This window comes from Canis aureus, chromosome 16 (assembly GCF_053574225.1).
Source record: "Canis aureus isolate CA01 chromosome 16, VMU_Caureus_v.1.0, whole genome shotgun sequence".
In the NCBI taxonomy this organism is placed as follows: domain Eukaryota; kingdom Metazoa; phylum Chordata; class Mammalia; order Carnivora; family Canidae; genus Canis; species Canis aureus.
This window is the reverse complement of record NC_135626.1, coordinates 49,083,170-49,110,822: the sequence shown is the minus strand read 5'-3', so window position 1 is coordinate 49,110,822 and position 27,653 is coordinate 49,083,170. Positions and strand designations below refer to the sequence as shown.

General features: G+C 36.9%; 1 protein-coding gene across 12 annotated transcripts in view; it reads left to right on the top strand.

Moving 5' to 3' along the window:
* TANC2 (tetratricopeptide repeat, ankyrin repeat and coiled-coil containing 2) overlaps positions 1-27,653 on the top strand; it is a 369,082-nt gene that overhangs the window by 276,832 nt on the left and 64,597 nt on the right. For all 12 annotated transcript variants that reach the window (XM_077853866.1, XM_077853860.1, XM_077853862.1 and 9 more), the window contains 3 exons: positions 4,005-4,138; positions 12,503-12,734; positions 25,585-25,751. In XM_077853866.1, coding sequence (XP_077709992.1) covers positions 4,005-4,138; positions 12,503-12,734; positions 25,585-25,751 — 533 coding nt within the window. The remainder of the gene's footprint in view (positions 1-4,004; positions 4,139-12,502; positions 12,735-25,584; positions 25,752-27,653) is intronic.

Below are 27,653 nucleotides of genomic sequence, written 5' to 3'. Positions count from 1 at the left end.
TGTCCTTGAAGGGTTCCTTCTAATTCCTTGTAAAAAGATGCTGAGATATCATATGTATTCATACTTCTTTCATCACAGGCAAAGCACAGCTTACTGATCACCATCAGGATCTTATTTGTTTATTTTTAAAATACTCACATGGTCCTTAGTACCAGGCACTCTCTAAGACCTTAACAAATCTTAATTCACCCAGTCCTCTTATCAACTCAGTAAGGTAGTTCCTGTTATCTTCATGTCACAGATAAATGGTCTGAGGCTCAAAGAGGTTAAGTAGACCTCCCAGGTTTCAAAGCCAGTAAATGGTGAAACAAGAATTTGAGCCTAAGCAGTCAGTTTCAGAGGTCAGTCTCTTACTCATTTTGCTGTCTGGCCTCTCCGTGTTGGAGAAACTGACCTGAAGAAAGGAAATGTATAGTTCTTCTTCCTTATATGCCCTATATGTATAGAACAGTCTATCTGGCTTCTGTTAGTTATAAGGGAACAAAACCAAAAAGTATTACTCTGTTAGTCCAAATCAATAATGTAGCTCATGGCACATTTTCAGACAGCAACCACTAGAGATGGCTTGAGATCATAGTAGATACAGAGTCTACCATATGCTAGACACTCAACAGGAACTCTACTGAGCATCCTGCAGACATCCTGCTTCCTGATGAAATTAGCAGCCTCCTGTCACTGTGCAGGCAGATTACCTTTGGTCACCTTCTGGACACCTCACATGGAGATCTAGTGTCTATGGAGAAGGCTGGTGGAATCGAGAGTCCCTGTTTACCAGGGTGTGGTGAAAATGGGTATGGAAGAGCTCCTTCCTCACAAGCAGTAGCATTGTTAGTTTCTACATGAAGCTCTTCAGAGGTAGATTGGCGTTGGGTCATGGAGTTGGAGCCCCAGCACTCCATTGACTACGTACTTTGTAACTTAAGGCTTCTAATTGGAATTTTTAGACCTGTTTTCTCATCTGTAAAATGAGGAAGTGATCTTTAAGATTTGTTCCTGTGTTAGGATTCTGTGGTTCTAAAAACATTTCGTCTTGAAGTTGAAAAGTCATTGAAATTAGCTTTCCAGTCTATTCCAGTGTTTTTCTGTGAGTACTTAAATGTCACACCAAACTATATCTTATCGGAGTAATCCAAGAGGTTGACTCTTTGAGTGTGTCAAAAAGGAAACCAGACGGCTAATAGCCTCTCTGAGTCCTCTGTGTATCACTGTTGCAGATAACAGAATGGTAGAGTCCTGCAGGACAGACTAAATCCCAAGTGCAAGAAGAGCTGCTTTCTCAGAAAGCAAAGGTAGCTGGGAGAGCAAGAGTTAATAGAACACAGCCCATGTGCTCCCCAAAGCAGGGGTTCCTTAGAGGTAGTTCATTAAGTTATTCTCTGACATCCATCCACTGCCTTTTATCTCCAAAGATACTCTAAAAATATCAGGACGCTCCCATTCTTGAGATAAATGTCCATATGTTGTTACTGTAGATTTGGCCTGATAGTTAACTGTGAAAACTTGAAGCCAGTGTGAAAGGAGATAGAATATGTGGTTATGTATTTATCAAAATTACACCGAACCAGTAGTTGCTTTGTACAAAATAATTTTTGTTGTAATCTGCCGAAGTCCAAACTACATTCTACCTCTGCCACCTTCCCAGAGCCACTAGCCCTTAAGAAGGGTCAAGAATAAGTGACTGATAAAGCATGTGAGCTGTTTTTTGGCATTAATCTGTTATTATGTAAGCCAGCACTGGGAGTTTTGCTGGCAATAGCAGAATTTCTTTCATTAATGAATAAGAATGATGTCTGTATAGAGAGATGGCTTAATTTTTCAGAGTTTAATTTACATCAAGCTTGGATAGGTTTATTTGAATTCCCAATGGTTTTCCTAACCCTGAGTCAGTGATACCAAGGATACAGTTGTAGAAATAATGAAAACAAGGTGGAAAATCATTGGAGCTCCCATCTTCCATCTCTGTATCATATGCCTTCTTTCTTCGCCCCTGCCTCCTCCACATTGTGCAGTGCTGCTGTGAAAGATGTGAGCAGCTCCGCCTGCAGGACTTCATTGCCTGGCTCTGTCCTTCCCCCACAGATGCTCAGCCCCCGGCTCACCCCCACCTTGTCATGTCCCTGGGAAGCTGTCAAGACCGGCACAGGCCTGTCATCCTGCCTTCCACCTACACCCCTTCCCAAACCTGACTCCCCCGTCAGTCTCCACCACCACCGTCATCACCCACCCCCCAGTGCAGACACCCAGAGAACAAAAACATTTTGTAAAAATAGACCTGTTGTGTAATTTAGGCATTATTACGTTAACTACAGGTATACTCAGTACAGTAGTTAGGGAAGCTCTGCTTAATATGAGACTCTTTTTTTCCTGTCTCTAAAAGTCTCAGTGTAGGTATTATTTGGACTTGACATTTGCCAACAGCTGCCAAGCCTCCAGACAGCTGTTAAGTAAGCCACCTCTCCACTCCCTAGTCTGCTCGTTTCAGGAGTCTGTTTGGCTAGTTTGCTGCGCATATTGACTGCTGCCTACCTATAAACTTATTTAAATTCCTGTTCTCTGAGTACTGAGCGGAGAGTGAGGATACTCTGACAAAAAGGAGTGCTTCTCCAAATGGCAGTAGCTAGAAGACAGTATTCAGTCAATAACGGCCCACAAAATCAGATAGAAATAAAGGGGAATAGGGCAGGGAGAAAGTGCATAACAGAAATGATACAGTGACAGTCACTGAGCTTTACCTCAGGTCACACATTTTCAGTCTTTTTCCATTGCTGTCTCCCAACCTCTGTCTTCCAAGTTATTCTAAACTGGCTCCAATGACCGGAGAATTGACTCTCCCAGCTGGATGGAAGAAGTCTTAATTCAGTCCTACTGGTGCAGAGTTGAATGAGGACTTCCCCTATTCCTCCTGCTTTTCAATGGCTAGTAACCATCAGCAATCTCCTTATTTTAGTTCCCATTTTTATGCTATGATCTGCATCCATATATATATATAGTCTATAATTTCTAGTAGGAGATAAGACACTTTCTAAATAACATGAACAAATGCAATTTTAAAAAAAGATTTTATGTATTTATTTGACAGAGAGAAAGAGCACAAGCAGGAGCAGCAGAGCAGGGAGGAGAAGCAGGCTCCCCACTGAGCAGGGAGCCTGATACCGATACAGGGCTCCATCCCAGGACTCCTGGATCATGACCTGAGCTGAGGCAGATGCTTAACTGACTGAGCCACCCTGGCATCCCAAATGGAATTTTTTAAAAACAGCTTTATTAAGCTACAATTCACATACCATTCAATGCACCCGCTTAAATTGTTAAGCTCTGTGCTTTTTAGTATATTCACAGAGTTGTACAGCAATCACCATAATCTATATTAGAACATTTTTGTTCTCTCCCAAAAGAAATGCCTACTAATGGTCAATCTCCATTCTCCTCCTAACTCCCTACTTCCACCCCTATATAACTACCAATTTACTTTTTGTTTCTATGAATTTCTCTACTCTGGAAATTTCATTTAAAGAGAATCCTACAGTAGATGGTCTTTTGTAACTGGCTTCTTTGAGTGAGTGTAATATTCCATTGTATGGATATTCCATATTTTAAAAAAAAATTTTTTAAATTTATTCATGAGAGAAACAAAGAGAGGGGCAGAGACACACACAGGCAGAGGGAGAAGCAGGCTTCCGATGGGGAGACCAATGCGAGACCAGATCCCTGGACCCCAGGATCATGACCTAAACCAAAGACACTCAACCATTGAGCCACCCAGGCGCCCCTGGATATTCCATATTTTAAATCTTCATTAGGCAGATATTTGAGTTGTTTTCACTTTTGTGCTGATATGAATCTTGATTTTTGAACATTTGTGTACAGGTTTTTCTGCAGATCTAAGTTTTTACTTCTCTTGGAATAGAATTGTTGGATCATAGAACAAGTGGAATTTAACCAGTACTCCTTTAATTCAGGGTTTTATGATTATCTTATGCAAACATCTCATCTTTTTAATCCAGATGTGGATGCCAACAGAGAACTGCCACTCACCCAGCCACCTTCAGCCCACTCATCCATCCCCAGTGGAAGCTGCCCAGGAACCCCAGAAATGCGCAGGCGGCAGGAGGAGGCTATGCGGAGACTAGCCTCACAGGTACGATAGGGTTTCCAGGGCGTGGTCATGCCAGTTCCATTTTAACATCAAGGGGCAAAGGTAGAGGGCCCCTTGGCAAAGTGGACAGAAATGTGTACAGCTATAATACCATGAGACCATGGAGAAAAGTTTTTCTTTCTTTGCTTCTCCTAGAAAAATACTTTGTCATTACAGAATCAAAGCCTTATCATTTGAAAGGTCCTCAGAAATAACCAGAGTCCCATAATGAATAGATAAGGAAGTCGAGACTCAAAGAAGTTATATGATTTACCCAAGTCACAGTATAAGCACTCAGTAGTTTTTTATTTTCATTCCTAGTTTAAAACTCTTCCTGCTATACTGTCCATATTATTTTTTACATGTCTGAGTTTTAAGTTTCTATTTAAACATATGCATGATTTAGATATGCATGATATCTATTTATATCATATGCATGATTTTCAAATGAAATTATGTTCAAAGACTTATAATAAAAACCAGCAATTCTTTTCCCCATCTCACCCCATCCTCTCCCCAAAGGCAGCCACTTTCAACCTCTGAAGTTGTTCTGATCTTTACCTCCACTGTTTCTAAATAATATTCATATACTGTATAACTTTTTCATCAGTTTTATACGTTATCTCTTGCTGCTTCTTAAGGATGATGAGAATTTTTGGTACTTTCCTTCCTCCCTCCATCATCTCAGTACAATTATATCATGATTTTTGTGAATCTGCATTATAGTATTTTCAGTATTAGTACTGTGCACATATGGTTTATTGTAGAACCAAGGATAACATTTCCTCCTTGAGCAATTTTGTTTTTCCTAGGGTTATGAAATGCCTCGTTTTTAATTTTTCTTATTCTTGGCAGAGGGCACCTGGCTGGCTCAGTTGGAAGAGCATGTGACTCTTGATCTCAGAGTTGTGAGTTCAAGCCCCACATTGGATGTGTAGCCTACTTAAAAATTTTTTTAAATAAAGTAAAATTTGCTTATTATTTTTCAAATCTACAGCTATAATCCATAATCCTTAATAGCTTTATAAAAGGCCTCTCAGTACAATTTTCCACGTCTGTTGCATTTCCCCTGAGACATCCATCTAGAGCCTTCCATCAAGCTCAGTCTGGACATAGGATACTCTTGAGGCTTACCACCTAGTTGTTATCCTGGAAATTCCCATTACTTTTCTTCTGTGTTTGATTCCATGTCATCATCTTCTTTCTTGATTTTATTTCTAATTTTGGTGGAGCACATCTGCCGGTGGCTTCCTAAAGCATAGGAAGTAAGTTTTTAAACTTCCTAAAGCATAGGAAGTAAGTTTTTAAACTTCCTAAAGCCTAGGAAGTAAGTTTTTAAAACTTAATGTTTCTAAAAGCATCTTTATTCTATTTTCATACATTACTATTGATTTGAAAAAATGTAATACTATGTTAAAAATTATTTCCCCTCAATTTCTAAGGGATTGCTCCACTGTCTAGAGCTAATAATTGTGTTACTAAATGATATACCTAGTTCTTTATACTATTTTTTTCTCTGCAGAAACATTTAGGATTTTCTTTTTTATCACCATTTTTCTTGGTCCTTTTTTCCATTTATTCTCTTGGTACCTAGCAAGCCCTAGAGATATTCTCTGATTCTAGGAAATGCTTTTGTACTACTTTTTGATAATTTTCTCACCACCATCTCCTCTGTTCTCTCCTTCTACAATTCTTTTTATTTTTTTATTTTTAAGATTTTATTTATTTATTCATTCATTCATTCATTCATTCATTCATTCATGAGAGACAGAGAGAGAGAGAGAGGCAGAGACACAGGCAGAGGGAGAAGCAGGCTCCATGCAGGGAGCCCAACGTGGGACTCAGTCCCGGGTCTCCAGGATCACGCCCCGGGCCAAAGGCAGTGTTAAACTGCTAAGCCACTGGGGCTGCCCCTACAACTCTTTTTAATAAAAAATTAGATTTCTTATTCTACTTTTCTGAAGCTTTCTTTCTTGTATTCTACTTTTATTATTCTATTTTTTATTTACTTTAAAGAGATTTTTCTCAACATTACCTTCCAGTCTTTTCACAAGGATTGGCTATCATTCATTATAGCAATATCATTAATTTCTAATAGCTCTTTCTTTTGCCCTAGTTGTTCCCTTCTTTTTTTTTTTTTTAAAGCACAACTTAGCTTCTTTCTTTCTTTTATTTATTTATTTTATTATTTATTCATGAGAGACACAGAGAGAGAGAGGCAGAGACACAGGCAGAGGGAGAAGCAAGCTCCATGCAAGGAGCCCCATGTGGGACTCGATCCCAGGTCCCCAGGATCACGCCCTGGGCTGCAGGCAGCGCTAAACTGCTGCGCCACCGGGGCTGCCCTGTTCCCTTCTTTTTTTTGTAGCATTCTGTTCTGGTCTTATAGGTGCAGTATTTTCTCTTATCTCTTCCTTAGTAGTTAGGCACTGGAAAACCGATTGGAAGCTTATATGTATAGTAGAAAGCTTAACTATTCAGCAGTAAGATGACCTGCCAGTCTTTATTGGAAATACTCAAAAGTCAGTGTTCATAAATTTTTTCCTTGTGCTGTTCTTTTGTAGCAAACATCCTCCAATCTTTTTCCTGGAGGATATATATCCTGGAAATATATTTAGAGCTAGGCAAGAGAAGAGCTAGAATTTCACCATTCAGTATGTAGACTTTCACTTAAGTCTCTTGTTTTCAGTCCTGCACTTGTCTCTTACCTATTCTGTGCCTGATATCCCTAGGCCTACTCTCCTTGGTTTTGTTTCTCTAATGAATATAATTCTCTTTCCTATGGGTACTGGGGAAGGTAGTCACCTGGCTGGGCAGGGTAGGTGTGGCTATCTGGAGATCTAACTGCTCCTTTTTTATAAACTTCAAATAATTTCTGTATTTTCTTTTTTTTTTTTTTAAATTTTTTTTTTTTTTATTTATTTATGATAGGCACACAGTGAGAGAGAGAGAGGCAGAGACACAGGCAGAGGGAGAAGCAGGCTCCATACACCGGGAGCCTGACGTGGGATTTGATCCTGGGTCTCCAGGATCGCGCCCTGGGCCAAAGGCAGGCGCTAAACCGCTGCGCCACACAGGGATCCCTAATTTCTGTAAATTCAATTCTGTTCCTCACTCTCCTCTTCCATAGTAGCTGGTGCTTCTAACTCCTGTGCTTTTCTGAGGTTTTACAAATGATTTGGCTTAGTCCTGTTGTCATTACTCCCAGCAGGCATCTGTTTCACCTTCTTCTATCTGTTAAGTCATTTATAAATCCTACATCCACTTCCCATCCTTGTATATTATAATCTGAGATTATAGATAGATAACCATACATGGAGTTTGCACTTCTCTTTCTTGTTTTCCTTATTTTTGAGGATTTCCAAGAGAAGAACAAGAGTTTTAAAATGTCTTTTTCCAGTATTCAGAGAAATCTCTTGTCATGGTTAATTAGTAATGAGGAATGGGGAGTCATCTGTAATATCATAGCGTTCTAATTTCTTCATAGACATACAGTTCCAGCCTAGAGCTCAAAGCAGCATATTTCCCCGAACTACATTTTTAACTGTTCCCCACTTATCAGCGGGCTTCCGAAAACAGTCTCAGATTTCCTTCATATTCATTGCTAACTCAGTGCAACTTTAAAAGACATCTGTTTTTTTCTAAATATTTTGTATAAACTATCTCTAGCCTCTTCTTTGGAAGAATCAGAATAAATACCACCTTGGAAATACATTGAATGCTGAAGAGCTTCCATCATCATCATCATCCATTTACTCATTTAGAATGGATGTTTAGAATGCCTCTAAAGAAGACTGAAGTTAAGGCAATGAACAAAACAGACACAGTCTCTGCTGTTACGTAGCCCATGTTCTCATGGTGGGAGAAAGCCAATAAACAAACATGTAATATGTCAGATCGTGATGAGTGCTGAAAAGAGCTCCAGGAATTACATCTCTCCATATTGTCACTTCTTAGTCTCTCTCTCATCAAGAGAAAGTCTCAAGATGTTTATGTTCAATATTTGGAAAATGTTACATATTGTTAGTAGGAAATTAGTGATTACACTTAAGAAGTGATCTCATTTTAAATTCCACAGTCATGTCTATCTTAAGCAAAGTGTAAATAAATCCCCCAAAGATATTTTATTAACTACAGAGGGAAAGAGAGTAACTTTATAGTAGAGAAATCTGGCAGAAACCTTTACTTTTAACCAAAGTGATCAAGGTCAGCATCGCCAGTACCAAGACATGTCAACATCGTGGGCCCCATGATATGATACACTAAGAAGGACACAACATTGTTTTTGTGGTATTTTTGCCCAGAAATCTCAGTTGGATTATGAGGAAAATATCAGACAAGCTCAAATTGACAGTCACCAGAGTAACTGGTCAGTATTCTTTAAAAGTGTCAAGGTCATGAAAGACAGAGATGGAGGAGCTCTTACAGACTATAGGAGCCTGAGGAGAAATAACAACTAAATACATTATGGGGTCCTGGATAGAATCTTTGAACAGAAAAAGGACATTAGTGGAAAACTGGTAAAATTTGAATAATGCCTTTAGTTAATAATATTGTGCCAGTGTTATTTCCTAGTTTTGATAATTAGGCTATGGTTATGTAAGATATTAATAAAAAGAGAAGCTGGGTGAGGAATATACAGAAACTCTGTGTACTACTTTTGCAACATTTCTGTAAGTCTAAAATTAGTTCAAAATAAAAAGTTAAAAAGTAAATAAAAGTTCTACTGCCAAAAAAAAAAAGTAGACCTCCACGCTGGAAAATTACTGAGGCAAAACCCAAGTCTGGAGCTATTCTTAGCTTCCAGCCTAAGGGTAAGGATTAGAGTCAGAGTTGAGGGACAGAAAGGCAAGAGAAGGTCATTATTCAAACTAAGTAAGCCTCCAGGTCCCTGGAAATATTAGAAGTCACATTAAGTGTTGGAAGGGGATGTATTGAGCAAGAAATCACTCAGTGGAGATGAGGAAACTCAAGGAGTGATGAAAGGAGACATGGAGCAAGATTATGAGAGCAGACCTGAAGGGAGGGCATTTGCAACATTAGAATTTAAATGGTACAAATGCTAGCCATTATGTAAGCCAAATTTTTATTTCCAAATGAATTCCAAATCAGAGCTGCCTTTTCTTTTTTTTTTTTTTTTTTTTTTTTTTTGCCTTTTCTTTATGTGAGATTAGCTTAATCCTGTCACAGATTATTCATTTGAAGTAGAAAATGGTCTTGGATAGTGAGGGTCTGGGATTTTGAAGAGGAGCCTGACAGATTTGCTGCCACTCAATCATTTGATTAGGCTCTTTGATAAGGATTATACTTCATTTTATGATTTCTTATACACAGCATTAAATCAAAGCTTTTTATTTTTTTAAGATTTTATTTTTTTAGGTCATATCTGCACCCAACATGGGGCTTTAAACCCACAACCTCAAGCTAAAGAGTTGCATGCTTCAGACTGAGCCAGCCCCAGATCAGTTTTTTTATACCCAGAGCTATACTGACCTCCAGTCTTGTCTTTTGCCTATATAACCTACAAACCTGCCTTTTGCTTTCTTCCCTCATAGGAGTAATCTAAAATTTAACTTTCTATTGAGGCATCTGAGTGACTCAATCAGTTAAGGGTCTGACTCTTGATTTCAGGTTAGGTCATGATCTCAGCACACTCTGCACTAAGTGTGGAACCTCTTTAAGATTCTTCCTCGCCCTCTCTAAAAATAAGTAAATAAAAAAATAAAATCTACTCACTGTCTTCCCCAAAGAATTAATATAATTCTGGTCATATCAAACATATTTTGGGTAGAATTATTTTAATAAAAAGTAGAGGGATTTAACTTAAGAAAACTTTGAAATGGAGATAAATTTATAATATGAGAGGCATAGCTCAAAATGAAATTCCAACAAATCATCATCAGAGACAAGAATTCAAGGAGAAAGTTTCTACCTGCTGATTTATTGGACGTAGACTACTTCCAAATCATTTCCAAGAAATTGGAATGATAGTGACTGAATATAGGTGGCCTTGATAACTTTCTCAAAGCTGTAGGGAAAAATCGAATACCACTGAACACTGTGAGACACTGAAGAAGAAGACTACATTACCAGACGTGTTTCTATTTGTATATGTAGGAAAAGTTGTAGATGGTGTCAATAGACAATTTGGAGGAAGTATCAGATAGGTTTGACGAATGAACGTGTGTTTGTCAGTTAACTGTGTGTGCATATTCTATGTACATATGCTGCATAACTACTTTGAAATGTGTAGTAAATAACCTATTTTGAGCCACAGTGCAAATTTTGTGAAGATGTTGAATGGTCTTTCTGCTTGAAGTCTGCAAAGCAATTGAGACTTTATATTTGGAATGCTGAGGAAATATTTTAAATTAAAAGAAAGAAGGGTAGCCACAGAAGGGGTAACTTTAGCAATGACCTTTGTTAGATAAAACCTCAGTCAGCCAAGAGCACAGATGATTTTTAAAAATATCAGTAAGAGAAATCTCTTCCTAAATTTCAGAATTTTTAATCTTCAAACTTATATCCCATTACTTTAGATAAAGTATAAATTATAGCTGATTTCTCAGCCATGCTTCACCTTGACATGTGGAATCAATCAAGGTAAAATATGATGAAAGTTCATATTGATTCAGAGATTGGCTGTTTGCTTTTTATGAAGTGGATATTTGTATCCATGTGGACATAAACACTGACATTCACTGTTCATTAAGAGGACAGATCAGTTGCTGCCAGGTTTTCTCTTTGGGTCCTTATGTTGTGCTTAAGTAGGTAGAATAAAGCAATGAGCAATCTATCTAAAGAAAAGAGTGGAGATTTTTTTATATATAACTTCTCATTTCCAACTCCATATTGTGTTCAGATATCATTGCTTCACTCACAAGCAATTCCTATCCTCAGCTTTCTATGGTTAGTAACATTTCCTGTATTAAATTTTTCTGTGTGTGCTTAATGAGAAGGATTTCAGGTGTTTAAAAAAAAGTTTCAGGTGTTTAAAAAAAGTTATATTTATAGTGTTTGTTAAAGAGCAACGATGACCATACCTATAGATCAGGAGTCTTTTCAAAACAGAACACTTTAGTGGATGACTGTTCTCTGAGAGATGATAGAAAAGCTGGACTAGTATATCTATGAATGCTCTTAGGGCAGTTTTCACCTGCCTAAAGGCACAAAACCAGTAGCCAAAAAAGAGAGTATACAGAACCTTGATGTTGATGTTGATGATGACGATGATGATGATGATTGATGATGATGATGGAGAGGAAGAGGAGGGGAAGGGGGAAGGCAACAGCTGGCATCACTGTGCACTTTCCTTGTGCGGAGCACCATGCCAGGTGTCTTCAATACATTCAAGCTGAATCTCCCCTGCCAATTTCATGTTACCTCATCAGTCCCATGACTTCTGTGAGTACTGAGCCAACAGAGAGCTATAGATTAAAATCACCCTTGCCCTTGAGGCAAAGAGAACAACAGAAGGTATGGAATGAGTTCTGTAAAAATTCAAACCAACCAAAGGTTAAAATCAGGTTCTTGCCAGATAGCCCAGATGCTAAGACTCACGTATTTTCTAACTTCTTTGAATTTAAGATCTGAGGCTAACAAAAATCTCAGTCCTTTCCTGTCATCTAATTCTGATTGTCTCTGGTGCTAGAAAATATTTAATGCTAATTCTTAAATCCAAATGATTTTTTATAAAGCTATTGTAACAACATTAATATTAAAAAGTAAGGATTTAATAAGTGAATGTGTTTATTGAGATTAACATGGCTTTTCTGTGATCATTTTATTCCTAATGCTTTATTACAAGATTGGACTTTTTCTTGTCCTGTTCCATGCTGAATAAATATTAAAGAGATAAATGTAAATCTTTATTCTCAGGTTTGTTTTTATTTCTTATAATCCAAAACCTGAATTCTACAAAGGAATCTTACAATTCGAAACTCAGTTTGCATTAAAAATTTTAATTATGAATTATGATATTGTATACAATAGAAATATTTTTTTAAAGATTTTATTTAGTTATTCATAAACACAGAGAGAGAGAGAGGCAGAGACACAGGCAGAAGGAGAAGCAGGCTCCATGCAGGGAGCCCGATGTGGGACTAGATCCCAGGTCTCCAGGATCACACCCCAGGCTGCAGGCGGCGCCAAACCGCTGCACCACCAGGGCTGCCCCAATAGAAATATTATATCAAATTTCTGATCTCAGATAAAGCAGGCAGTTTCTGAATAGCAGCTTTTGTTTTTACTTGAAAAAGTTGAGGAATGGAGAGACAGAAGACAGTGTTAGAGAATGATCATATAGTAACCATGGCTGTTGCTCTTGCTCCTGATAAATCTGTTTGCATTCTCATCTTTGCGTTGTAGGTGGTTGCCTATCACTATTGCCAAGCAGATAATGCCTACACCTGCCTAGTACCAGAATTTGTCCACAATGTTGCCGCCCTGCTCTGCCGCTCGCCTCAGTTAGCGGCCTATCGGGAGCAGCTTCTTCGGGAGCCTCATTTACAGAGCATGCTGAGCCTTCGATCCTGTGTTCAAGACCCCATGGCCTCCTTCCGGAGAGGAGTCCTCGAGCCCCTGGAAAATCTCCACAAAGGTACAGCTGAGGTGCACAGAAGGCGAAAGGTGGAAGCTTTAGAGCCCCAAGTTCACCTAGAACATGCCATGGAAATGATTCTTTTTATCACATGGCCAAAACCAAATGTGCCATAGCTGATGTCCCATGGGATACAGTTAACATAGAAAAGACTTTACTTGAAAACATGAGAATTCCTGCAGGAACTTCCACTTCACCCTAGCTTTATAAAACCTCTCATTCTCGCTTCCAAAGAGAATACACTTTTCTTGTACTAAAGATAGTAGAGCCTCTAGTCCTTTCTGTAGAGTTCAAAAAATCAGTAAAGCCATGATTCTAACTCAGTGTTGTAGAGTTTGTGCAGTTAGAAACTTCCTCATCATTATGTCTGTTCGTTTTACTCCACAGTCAGATAAAATGAAATGGCATCCATGGTTGTACAAATCTGTGTATATCCTAAAAATCAGCTTTCCACTAAAAACTGTTTAAAAGGTATTTAAGATATATTTAAGAATGTATGGGGGGAATGAAATGGAATCCATCTTCCTCTCATGCTCATGCCTTTCCTCCCTCTTTCCTCTGCAACTCTAGCATCAGCTGTGGCCTACGTGCAAGCATCTCCTCCTTCACCCGTGTCTGCCCCATCCCCTTAACAGTGTTTTATCAGTGCTGGAAGCCCAAGAAAAGGACTCAAGTGAGCATGAGGTTCCTGAGCAATCGTGTTTATTCCCGACAGACTTTTATATCTTTCTTGAAGGTTTTGGAGGTACTCAATAAGAAAAACTGATTATAATTTTCTTTTTTCCAGCCACCATCTTCAGTTTCTTTCAACCTCCATACTAATTACTTGGATATCAGAGTTTCTCTTCTCAACTCTGATGACCTCTCTATCCCTCTATTACCTATTAGTTTCTCCGTACTATACTTTTTTCAACCTTGGAATTTCTCTATAGATATTTTAAAACATAGTTTTTGTACAGTCTACATCCTGCTAATTCTGCCTTCATGATGTTTCTTACATCTATCAATCTCAAATTCATTCCTGCCACTGTCACCTCACAAGCCATTCAGCTGCTCATGACATCGTATCTGTATTACTACCCTTCCTGGTCTTCTCTGGCTTATTGGTTTAGTGCTTCTTTCACATCATAACACACTTAGAAAATTATAAAAATTTGTATAGCATACTGGAATAGAAAATCAGAAATCCTTATAGCTAGACATGACTGACCTTGAGGTTACAGCTGTGCCAAGCCCCCAGTGCCTGAGGGCTAACAAGATTCATTTTTAAGCACACCTCAACCATTCTTGATACAGCTGGTAGGGAAGCTGTGCCCCAGCCTCTGCAGTCTTGCAGACTTTATGTACTACTTCCAAATAAAGCTTCATGAAGTATCACTTTCATCATTCAATTTTATCTGTACGAATCCTGTGTCTACATGCAAAATACTCAAGCAGTTCTTAAACACTCACCTACATTTTCCTGCCTCCATATATTTGCTCATTGTTTCTGTTTCTTGTTATGCCTTTCGTTTACATCTCTGTCAGAACTCTACCCATCTTTCAACAACCAACTTAAATGCCACCTCATTTGTAAAAGGTCTGCTGATCTACCTGCCACCCTCTAGTAAGATACAGTATCCTTCCAAATTGATATTAGGGTTTTAAAAATTTCTAATTTATGTTACTTAACACATTGTTATATGCATAATAAGAATTTAAAATTTTATTACTAATATTTACTGAACTATGTGTCAGATACTTTACTTTGTGCTTAAGAATTAGCTATTTCTATACCTATCCTATCCCTTTGACTAGATTATATGCTACTGAAGTTAGAAGCCTTTTCTCATTCATCTTTTATCCTTTGTAATGGTTACCTCACCTTAAACATAGTAGACGTTTCAGGAAATATAGTTCGAACAAATGAGTGAACATAGAAATTGCTCATATACTGAGTGCCTTGAAGGAAGGACAGTGATACGAGGATCTACATCTTATAGCCAATTCACAGAAAGTATACAAATTCTTGTAGATTCAGCTCTAGATTCTCAACTTGTGTTTCAGTTTTGCCTCTTATATATATCTGCTGCTCATGTAGATCTCCATAAGCAGCTTTAGGTATCCTTATTGATAAATATTGTTCTAAGTGAATTTAATTATTCCACCTGATTCCCAGGTTCTTACTTTTAAAACAAATCCCCATCATAAGCAATAGCTGGAAATATAATTTATAAAAATAAGTAAAATACTAAAAATTATTTTATTAACCAAAATGAAGGCAGGAAAGAAAGAACAGAATAAAAGTGTTTTAAAAGATGGAACAAGTGAGAATAAAAGGCACAGCTAAGAGAATGTAGTCAGTGATATCATAAGTGTTGTATGGCGACAGATGGTAGCTGCATTGGTGGTAAACATCGCATAACTTAGAGAAGTTGCACTATGTCATAAACCTGAAACTAATGTAACATTATGTGTCATCTATACTCAAAAATTTTTTAAGTTTTTTAAATTAAAAAAATGAAATATAAGAAAACAAAAATGAGTATAGGGTTAGGCTACAGTAAGTGTTAGAAGCAGAAAGTCAAGCAAAGAAAGGAAAATACTATATGATCTCACTTATATGTGGAATCTTAAAAAACCAAAACCAAGAAATCAATCTGCTAGACACAGAGAACAAATTGGTGGTTGCTGGAGGTAGGGAGGGTGGGGTATGGGAGAAATGGAAGAAAGGGGTCAAAAGAAAAAAACTTCCAATTATAAAATTTGTAAGTCATAGAGATAAACAGCATGGTGACTATAGTTAATAATACTGTATTGCATATTTGAAACTTGCTAAGAGAGTAAATCTTAAAAGTTCTCATCACAAGAAAAGAAAGTTTATAATTGTGTAAGGTGATAGAAGTTAATTATACTTGTGGTTATCATTTCACAGTGTACACAGATATCAAATCATTATGCTGTAGAACTGAACCAAAAACACAAAATCAAATTAATTTTTTTAAAAAAGCAAAATGCTATACATAAAATCAATCATATCAATAATTATATTAAGTTTAAATGGACTGAGCATTTCTACTAAAAGCAGAAACTACCAGACTAAATAAAAAGCAAGATCCAGCAATATGCTATATCTACAAGAGAGGTTATCTGAATATGGAGACACAGATTGAATGTGAAAGGATAGAAAAATATATACCCTGTAACCAGGAAGCATAAGAAAGCTGGAGTGGGTATATTAATGTGAGGCAGAGCAGGCTTCAAGATTTAACACAAATGTTAACCAGAGGGCAATTTGAGATAAAAATAAAAGGATCAATTTCTGGGAAGATAAAATAATCCTAAATGTGTAAATGCCTAATAATGGAAGCTCAGATTACATGAATCATTGTCAAATCGCTATGTTGTACGCTTGAAATGAATATAACACTGTATATCAAATGTACTTCACTAATAAATGTTTTCTAAAAAGAATTTAAAAATTATTTCAAAATAAAAAGTTTTTTAAGTGAAAAAGAACACGAGTCAAAAACTGATAGAACTAGAGATAAATAGGCAAATAATCATAACTGGATTTTTTTTAAAGATTTTATTTATTTATTCATGAGAGACACACAGAGAGAGAGAGAGAGAGAGGTTGGGGCGTGTGGGGAAAGGCAGAGACACAGGCAGAGGGAGAAGCAGGCTCCATGCAGGGAGCCTGACGTGGGACTCGATCCCAGGTCCCCAGGATCAGGCCCTGGGCTGAAGGCGGCGCTAAACAGCTGAGCCACCCAGACTGCCCCTGGATTTTTTTTTTAAGATTTTATCTATTTTTTCATGGGAGATACAGAGAAAGAGAGAGAGAGGCAGAGACATAGAGGGAGAAGCAGGCTCCCTGCAGGGAGCTTGATGTGGGACTTGATCCCAGAACTCCAGGATCAGGCCCTGAGCTGAAGCCACCCAGGCATCCCCCCCGCTTTTTTTTTTTTAAGATTTTATTTATTTATTCATGAGAGAACACAGAGAGAGGCAGAGACATAGGCAGAGGGAGAAGCAGGCTTCATGCAGAGAGCCCTTTGTGAGACTCCATCCTGTCATAACTGGAGATTTTAACACCTCTCAGTTAAGTATTAGAACAAGCAGATAAAAAAAAATGTGTAGATTTCAACAACACTGTCAACCAATTTGATCTACTCGCCATTTGTAGAATACCACCCAATAACTGCAGAATATCTATTTTTCTCAAGTGCACAAGGACCATATTCTGGGCCATAAAACCAAGTCTGAAGGTTTCAAAAAACTCAAATCTTTTTTTTTTTTTTCTTCAACCTTCATCGAGCCCCTTTTTGCTCTGATCAATAAGAATGTATGTATCTGGCTTCATATTCTAAAGTCACCTGTCTCCCAGATCCCTGGATTCAGACCCCAAGGCCACAAATCCTAGGCATGAAGCACTTTCTTAAGACTCTGACCTAATGTTGGATTGTTCCCCATTGAATGCCTGCATGCTGCTTGAATTGTACCACCCACACCTCCATGACCAAGGGCGTCAGAGAGTTCTGCAGTTCAGGCCTAGGCCACTCTCTGCTTTTCCTGTCTGACTCTTGTAAGTCCTCCCTCACTGAATGTAGAATTGTTGCCGAGTTTTTGAGAAGTGTTGATTCCCTGTTAACATGGGGTATCAGTTCTGCCTCACATTTCCCACTTACAGTCGAGGCTCATTGCAAACAACACCTTGGGCCATCTCAACACCATCCGTGGATGAAAATGGGGCTATTAATATACACTCTAAAAACCATAATCAAAATGCTCAGAGGGAACTGGATAAGGACAGTGGGCCTGGCTGTTGTCTACTGCGCATGGTTTTGTCTGGTACTGTTTGGAAATCTGCCACCTTCTCCCCGCCCTTGTTATTTTGAATGAAATGCTTTTGAGGTTATTTATGAAAGGAGTGATCCTGGGGCAGGCAGGAGGCAGTGGGCTTTATGGCTCTTTGGAGTTACTATTGAACTTGACCTTCTCTTTGGCTACTTTTAGACAAAGAATATGCCAATACTTGGGGCTCTAAGTTTTACAATTGATATTTATTTGTATCATCTCTTTGTCTAGGAATGTAAAAGTGATTCTAAACTAAGATGTGTAATAAAAATCAATCAGATTTATTGTACCTACAAAAAAAAATCAAATCTTAATAGAAATTATCTAAGATAATGGAACTAAATGAGAAATCAATACAAATAAAATCCCCAAATATTTAGAAATTTAACAATATACTTCTAAATAACCCATTAAACAAAGAAGAAATCACAAAGGAAGTTTATAAAGTATCTCAAAAAAGAGTAGGGTAAAATCAATGTCTAAGTTTCTGGCTTAATAAACCAGAAAAAAGTGAGGAAAATAAACTCAGAGTAAGCGAAAGAAGGAAATAGTAAAAACAAGAGCAGACATTAATAAATAGAAATTAATATTTAAAATGAATAAATCCCTAGCAAGACTGATCAAGAAAATGAGGGGAAAAAACTCAAATTAACATCAGGTATATGGGCAGCCTGGGTGGCTCGTTTAGCACCACCTTCAGCCCAGGGCGTGATCCTGGGAATGGGGGGGGGGGGGGGGGGGGGGGGGGGGTCGAGTCCCACGTCTGGCTTCCTGCATGGAGCCTGCTTCTCTCTCTGCCTATGTCGCTGGCTCTGTCTCTCATGAATAAATAAATAAAATCTTAAAAGGTATAAAAGGGAGATAGTGGGACGCCTGAGTGGCTCAGCACCTAAGCATCTGCCTTCAGCCCAGGGTGTGATCCTGGAGTCCCAGGATGGAGTCCCACATCCTCCCCTGCAGGGAGCCTGCTTCTCCCTCTGCCTATGTCTCTGCCTCTCTCTCTGTGTGTCTCTCATGAATAAATAAATAAAATATTTTTAAAAATTTTAAATAAAAGGAAGATAACACTACAATTCCTATAGACATTAAAAGAAAAATAAGAGATTATTATAAACATCCTTATAACATAAATTCAACAACATAAACTGGACAAATCCTCTAAAAAATACAGCTTACCAAAAGTGACTCAGGAGAAACGGAAAATCTGAATAGCCCTTATCTATTTAATTTTAATTTATAACTTGAAAGGAAAAAAAATCTTCAACAAAAGAACTCCAGGCTCAAATAGTTTCACCGATGAATTGTTTTCAATATTTAATGAAGAAATAATATTTCTGTAAAAACAGTAAAATTGGAAAGATAAAAAATGTCTATCACACATTTTCAGAAAATTGAAGGAAATGGGAACATTTCTCAACTTGTTTTGTTAGACAAATGTTACACTGAAACCAAAATACAGTAAGGAATTTGTAAGAAAAGAACATTACAGATCAGTATTCCTCATGACCATAATAGCAAAATCCTAAAAAAAAAACAAAACTAATAGCAAATCAATTAGTCCTACTCAATGAGAAATGCAATGTTAGTTTAACATTTGAGAGTTTATCAGTGTAATTCATCATATTAATGAGATAAATGAGAAAATCTATGTCTTTATATAAATACATATTTATGTAAAATATGCATACATGATGTTCTCAAATATAGAAAAGCATTTGACTAAATATTACAATTAATGATAAAAACTATCTGCAAACTAGGAATACAAGAAAACTTAGTCTAATAAAGGAAAACTCCAGAAAACATACAGCTAACAATGAAATGTTAAATATTTTCCCCTAGTATCAGGAACAAGACAAGAATGTTCTCACTCACATCACTTAAGTTAAGCATTCAACATTTCACTAGTAGCCCAAGTTTAGCACAATAGGAGAGCAAACAACCAAATAGTTAAGATTGGAAAGGAAGAAATAAAACTGTCTTTATTTGTAGGTTATTTACCTAAAACACTCTCAGGAATCTACAGAAGAAAAAATAAACCTACTAGGAACTAATAATAAATACAGCAGAACTCCAGGCTATGAGGCCAATATGCATGTATCTATTGTATTTTTATACTGGAAGAAAACAAAAACTGAAACTAAATAAGGAATGTAGCAGGGTGGGTTTTTTTTAAGCTTTTTTATTTATATAAGTAATCTCCACACCCAGTTTGGGACCCGAATTCATGATCCCAAAATCCAAAGTCACTTGCTTCTCCAGTCTAACCAGGCAGGCACCTCAGCAGTGTGGCAGTTTTAAAAGATGGCTGCAAATTCTTTGACATTCCTCCCATCCAGAGTTGGGGGTCTGTAACTCCTCTTGAATATTAGCAGGCTTATGACTGCTTCTACCAATAGAATACTGCAAAGTGATGCTATATGATATCTTGAGGCTAGGTCATAAGTGTCCATGCAGTTTCCATCTTGCTCACTGAAACACTTGCTTTTGGAGGATTGCATTGTCACGTAAGAAGTAAAGAAGTACAAACTACGTAAGTGTTCTAATTGACTGTTCATTCTAGCCCTGCAATGTGAGTTTTTGTTCCAGATGATTTCAGCCCAGAGCTATTTGAGTAACCCCGCTCTGTTTGATGTAGCAGTAGATAACTGGAACAAATCATATTCTATGTAGAATCAAAATACTTAAGAATAAATTTAACAAAAGATTTACAAGACTTCCACAGTGAAAGTCACAAAACATTGCAGAGTGAAATTAAAGAACTTAGTAAATGGAAACAATTTACCATGTTTGTAGATAAGAATTTTTCTCCAAACTGGTCTGTAGATTCAATATAATCCTAATGAACAAAAAATTTAGCCACTTCACAAAAGAAGGTAACACAGGTGTACCTACAAGCACATGAAAAGGAGTTTAACATCATTAGTCATCAGGAAAATGAAAATGAAAATCACAGTGAGACATCACTTTACTCCCACTAGAATAATTAAAAATTTTTAAGTCAAACATCAAATGTTGGTGACAATGATAAGCAACTGGGACTCTCACACATTGCTGGTGGGAGTATAAAATGGTACAACTACTTTGGAAACTATTTGGCCATTTCCTTATAAAGTTAAATATAAAGCTACTTTATGACCAAGAAATTCTATGCCTATGTGTTTACCCAAAAGAAATGAAAACATTTATCTACATTGTTAAAAAAAAAAAATTGTACAAGAATGTTTATAGCAGCTTTTTTCATAGTAGTTAAAAACTGGTTTCAACCCAAATGTCCATCAACAGAAGAATGGATTGTAGTATATTCACTCAATAGAATACTTCATAGTATTAAAAAGAAACAATCTAATAATATACTCAACAAAATAGACCAATCTCAAAATCATGTTAAGCAAAAGAAACAAGTGTGATAGAAGAGTGATTACCTATTGAGGATTGATTAGGAGAGAATCTAAAAGAACTTCTTGGAATGATGAAAGTGTTTTATATTTTGATTGGGATGTTAGTTACATGAGTATATATATTTGTCAAAACTGATCAAAGTGTATAGTTAAGATCTTCACAATTAAATATATTAAATTTTATCACAAGTTTTAAGATAAAAAAATCTTAAAGGTAGGGAAGCTTTCTTTCCAGGAAAGCTCAGTAGAAAACACTTTCAGTTTAGATTCAGAAGCTAAATTTCAAATTGTACATTTTTTCTTTTAAAAATGAAAGTAGGGCAGCCCCGGTGGCTCAGCAGTTTAGCGCCACCTTCAGCCCAGGGTGTGATCCTGGAGACCTGGAATCAAGTCCCGCATCGGGCTCCCGGCATGGAGCCTGCTTCTCCCTCTGCCTGTGTCTCTGCCTCTCTTTCTCTCTGTGTCTCTCATGAATAAATAAATAAAATCTTTAAAAAAATAAAAATGAAAGTATTTTCACAACACTTTAAGGTTCTACAAGTGTGATGACTAAAACACAAATGAGGGCACCTGGGTAGCTTAGTTGGTGAAGCTCAGGTCACAATCTCAGGGTCATGAGATTGAGCTCCACATCAGCCTCAGCACTGGGTGTGGCTACCTTAAGATTCTCTCTCTCTACCCACTGCATACATGTTCATGCTCTCTCTCTCAAAAAAAATTTTTAAGAGTGAAACATACATATATATAAAGCAAATGGAAAAGTTTTGAAGTTTTATGGTGAGCTTTTGCTTCAGCCACCAGTATGCAATGACAGGAGATACTAATTGGTTGTCACAACTAAAAGGAAAATCACATGTAATGGGCAGCTTTTCTGAACAGAAATGTTCTCTGATATGAGCCTTTTTTTTTAACTTTTGATAATTCCTATACAGTATACCAGTAGTAAAATCCCATGCAGTAGGATTTAGTTCTGACTTTAGTACTAGCTACCATCTCTTCTCTTGTAGCCTCAGATACCTAGGTACAGAATCTCAGAATGGGACTGCTAAGCAAGTCAGTTCCAGCATACATTAAATGTATATATAAGCAAGGGCAGTAGGGAATCCCTGGTGAATATATTTTTACAAGAGAATAAAAACAAAGGTTAAAGAGCTTAAAAACTTCCAGGGACTTGTCTGCTAGGACAGTGGCTTCCGAGTACCAGTCCATTTGAAGTTTTCATTTGTTCATTACAAAATAAGAAAACAGAAACAGCCTAGAATGTGTGTGAATATAGTTTGGTATATACATGTATGTAAAGGTTAGATAGATTAGGTCTTTCCTGTTTTTTAAATACTAAAATATTCTTATTCTATGACTAATGGTGATAGTAGATGGTAGTTGCACTTAAAAAAAAAAGATTTTTATTGAGAGAGAGCACACAAGCAGAGGAGAGGGAAGAGTGAGAGGGAGAAGCAGACTCCCCACTGAGCAGGGAGCCCAATGCAGGATTCAATCCCAGGACCTTGGAATCATGACCTGAACCAAAGGACTTGCTTGACTGAGCCACCCAGGTGCCAGTAATTGCACTTTAAATTTTCCTACATGACAGGGCACCTGGCTGGCTCAGTTAGTAGAGCATGCAACTCTTAATCCTTGGGGTCGTGAGTTCAAACCCCATGTGGGTGTAGGGCTTACTTTAAGAAATAATAATAATAAGTAAGAAGTAGCAATCCTTTGTTAGTCCCCAATTTTTAAAAAATTTTCATTTGTCTGTATAGTCTTTTAAAGCTGATGATCGAGTATGTATTTAAATAACCTGCATAAGTTTGGAGATGAATATGCAGAAGCATTCTTGTAAAGCTAGTTGCATTTGAGAGATGATATCTAAATATCATTAAGGCCTCATCTCTTAAATTTATAACTGAGGTACCTTATCATTTAGCAAAGGAAAAGGAAATTTTTTATGAATACTTTTCGTTGTTTTACAGTATTAGCAACATTTGGAAATCCTTTGCATTTATTCTTCTGAATTCTAAAAAGGTAATTTTAGACAAACATGATGTCCTTATTAAAAGATGAAAAATTCTTGATACCTCAAATCACCTGTATTAATAGATGACTTCTAAGTAACTTCTTCAAGGAAGCAAATATCAAAAAGGGAAAAAATAGGCAAGATTTGGAACAACATAATTATCTTAAATAGGGCACATATTTCCTTTTTTTAAAGAAGAAATGATGTATTGTCTACTTTACTCATGGCATGAATAACATCTACTGGGAATTTATGCAAATGAGAATTTGATTTTATTAGCAATTGAATTATTTCATTCATTAAAATGTCCAGATCATAACTTAGAGCATGTTCTTGATCTTTAATGCTTAAGAATGTGTTTGAAATGTTTTTCCCAATGAAAATCCCAGCACAGATACATTATCACCAGACTTTCTCCACTGGAAGATCATGGCTTTCTTATGAAGGAGTCTGGGTGAAGTTAAGTGAGTTATAATTGAAGTTGTGGAGGCATTGGCATCGCTGATAAAATTTTAATAGCCAGCTGGGGAAGGAGGGCTTGTAATATTTGCAGGTTTCCACTGTGTAAATAAATATTCCCACCTTGGCCAATTTCAGGCTACCAGCTGCTTAACAACTTGTCTCTTAAAAATACTGCAGTGAGCTCTCCTGGACCCAGGAGATGGCTTCAGCACACCACTTGATGGGGCAAGGTGATGGTGCTCAGGAACAATGGATAGATTTATTACAGCTGCCAAGAAAATGTAATTAGAAAATTCCTCTGTGGACATTAAAGACACAATTATGCTTATGGATGCCATGGTCCTCAAAATAAAGAACATAAGAGCCCCCAGATTTATAGGTCAGTCTGTTAGTTCCAAACAACTTTTTTCTCTCAATTCTTTGGACTCCCTATAGGTATGTTTTTTCTTAGTACTATGTCACCAAGGATGTTATTTCATTAATAATCATTGTTAAGAGAGCTGGAATCCATAGTTTATTTCAAAGTCACCAGATGAAAGTAATGGTTAAAACTCTTCATAATTTGAGAACTGACTTATAGTCCTTAGGATATTGAAGTTAAATTCCTATAAATATAAAGCTTGTAGTTTTTGGGAGAAAATAAAAGTTTTATTAATCTTAAAAATCTGCATATTTTCAAATAGAAAACCAAAATATGTATTTTCAATTGGTCTTGACTCTTTTAAAAGAGCCAATCTTGTACAGAAGTCCACAGACCTCTTCTTCTGTCACCAATTTCCTCTTTTCCTCCTCAGATATAACCTATTTTCTACTTCAATTATCCAATAACTACTTTCTTTCCCCTACTACTTCCCTTCAGAACCTGTCAAGTCCTACTAACCACAGTTAATCCTTAAACAACCCAAAGGCTAGGGGCATGGACCTCTACAGAGTTGAACATCTGAGTAAAACTCGTGACTCCCCAAAAACTTAACTATTAATAACTTCCTATTGACCTGAAGCCTTACCAATAACATAAATAGTCAATTAATGCATATTGTGTCTGGTATATGTATTTATGTAATATATTCTTACAAGAAAGTAAGCTAGAGAAGTTATTCAGAAAGTCATAAGAGATATTTACATTTACAGAACTTGTACTATACAGTACAAGATAGAGTACTATAGTACTATATCTAAAAAAAAAAACTACATGTAAGTGTACCCATGCAATTCAAAGCCAAGTTGTTCAAGGGTCAAATGTAGTAATTTTTGCTTTACTACTTGCAATTCATTTGTACTAAAGTGTGCATTCCAGCCTTGGGATTTTTTAAATCTCTAATTTGTTCACTATGGTTCAAGAATCACTAAGCATTTAATGAAAGCTGAAGCCTGAAAATTTACCAAGCCTTTTTCTACAGCCTAGCCCTAAAGATAAACTGATTTTGTCAAGTTAGGAGAGTACAGAGTTTAGGAGGGAGTGCAACATAAAAGTGGTGGGTATCTTTCCCACGTGACTCCTTCATCCTAGGAAGATCACACAAGGGCCTGGTCTCGTTGAAGCTGCAATAGATATAGTCTGGGAAGCTGCTAGTTCTGTAAGATCTTGGGATCCAATCTGCGTAATTCGAGATCTCTTTATTGGCTGGGATTCCTTTTCTCCATTCCACCATCCTTCCTTCCCACTACACATTCATGTGAAGTCATATATACTGCTTTGGACTTCACATTAAACCTTTCTCAGGGGGAGTGGAATTCCCAAAAGAACATGTGATTCTGTTCTCATTAATGCTATCAGATAGAAAAAAACCAACGCATTATATTCAGCTTTTTTAAGTATAGGAGAAAAAATGAATTTCGATGTGCATATTTTCATAAATGTGTTCAGGCTGTCTCACAATTGATAACATGGGGGAGGTATACACTTCATACATTACATATGTAATAAAACTTACACCCCTGGTAAAAACAAAATAAATTCACTAAATGAATTATGCTTTGTCTTTATAATAAATTATGTACCTGAGCATTTAGTAAAAAAACAGAAGAGATCTTCTCTAATTTTTTTCCCCAAACAGATACATGATCAAAGACCCAAAAAGAACTCAGTTATCCACTTGGTAATTATTAAGTAATCTGTTTCTTTCTGTCTTAGAGAGAAAAATCCCAGATGAAGATTTCATCATCTTAATTGATGGATTAAATGAAGCAGAATTTCACAAACCGGATTATGGGGATACAATTGTATCATTTCTGAGTAAAATGATTGGAAAATTTCCTTCTTGGCTCAAATTAATTGTAACAGTTAGAACCAGTTTACAGGTATGTGTTTGTTTGCTTTGGGACCATAAATTATTTCCCTGGGGGAGTGCTTAAACAGAAAAAATTCTAGATCCTTGTTCCCTTGGTGATGAGTTTTTCTAAACCTCTACTGTGTCCTGGAGCACACAACTAGGAGAGAAGTTTTTTTTTGTTGTTTTGTTTTTTTTTTCTTTTTTTAAAATCTTTTTTATCTTCCATCCTCACTCACTGGTCACTTAATGGCCTGAAAGAAGGACTAGAAATGTGGAACAGAGCCTGCAAAGATAAATGGGCTTAAGGATAAATGACTTTATCCTCTCTGCCATTCTCATTGTAGCTGAGTCAGTATCCCCCATTCATACTTGGTTTGGAATAGTTTCCCAACGTTTTTTTGCCTAACCATAGCCTTGTTTGATGAGCATCAAAGGCTTATACATTATATATCTATCCCACTATTTTAATACAACCACCTGTAATAATTACAGTCTATAGTTTCTCCCTCCTTTTCCCCTCTCCCAGGGACTTAGTAGTATTCCTACATGTTGACCAATTAGCTGTGCTGCCTTCTTTGATCAGAAACTATACTTATAATCCTGGCTATACCACCTTGCAAATGTTTGTTATTAATATCAAAGTAACTTAAAGAATGTGGATGAATCAACATAAATGCATCTTTATGACTGAAAATTACGTAATATACTATTACTGGTCAGTAGCTTGATTGTTAAAGATGAAGGATGAATTAAAAAAACTTCCAGGAACACATTCTCTGACTAGTTTTACTAAATGTTTGCTTAGGAGATGTTATCTTCATTTGTATTTTTAAGTAATGCCATCTACAATTTCAAAAGACATTTTAAGTATGACTTGATGAGCAGATGACTTTAACTTTTCAGCTATGCCAAAGAACAGGAAAAGTGCTATACATATTAATGTACAAAGTTGAAATTTCAGTATTCTCATAAATCAAGACCTGTAATAACTTCCCAGATACTTTATTCACTTCAACTAAGAATTTTCTTATTTTCATTCAGTTCTGACAGTGAAATAATTCATAGGTCTAAAAAAAAAAAAAACACCCTCCTATTTGGTCATTCATTATTTCCACAAACATTTCTTAAGTACTTCAAGTGTGTCAAGCACTTTCTAGGAGCTGAAGATACAACAGTGAACAAGGCAGACTATATCCCTGCCCTCATAAAGCTTATATTCCAGTGAGGAACATAAATAAAAACTAAGTGAAAAATTAAACATATATTAAAATTTTAGGTAGTATCAGTGTTATGAAGACAAATAAAATAGATATAAAAGGATAAATGGAGATGATAGTTATTTTTGATAAGGCAATGGGAAAGCCCTCTCCAAGGAGCCTGGCAAAGTAATGCTATCTGCTTTACATTTTAAGAGATTCCTTTGGCTGCTGGCCATAAAGATCATAAAATGTAAGGGATCAAGAAGAGGAGCAGAAGTACAGGAGAAAGGTGATGGTGACTTACACTAGAGTGGTAATGGTAGAGACCCTGTGATGTGGTCATACTTGAACTATACTTTGAAGGAGAATCAAAAGGACTTAATGATGGGCTGAATGTGGGGTAAGATAGAAGATTCAAAAGTGAAACATGGTGAGCAACTGGGTAAATGCCAGAATGAGGAAAAGAAAAATATCACAAAGACCTGTAATTTGGTAGTAAGTTGGTGGTAATATGGTTTATTGACACAGAAAGGTTTTGTGGCACTGGGCAAAATTCATTAGTTCTGATTTGGTCATGTTAAGTTTGTCTATGCTACATCACAATGTCAATGTCAAGTAGACAGAAGTATGCAATGAGAGCTCAGGGGAGAGGACTAAGCCAGAAACACAGGTTAGGCCTCATCCCCAGATAGATTATATTTAGAACCATGGACCAAAGAAGCTGTTGTAGG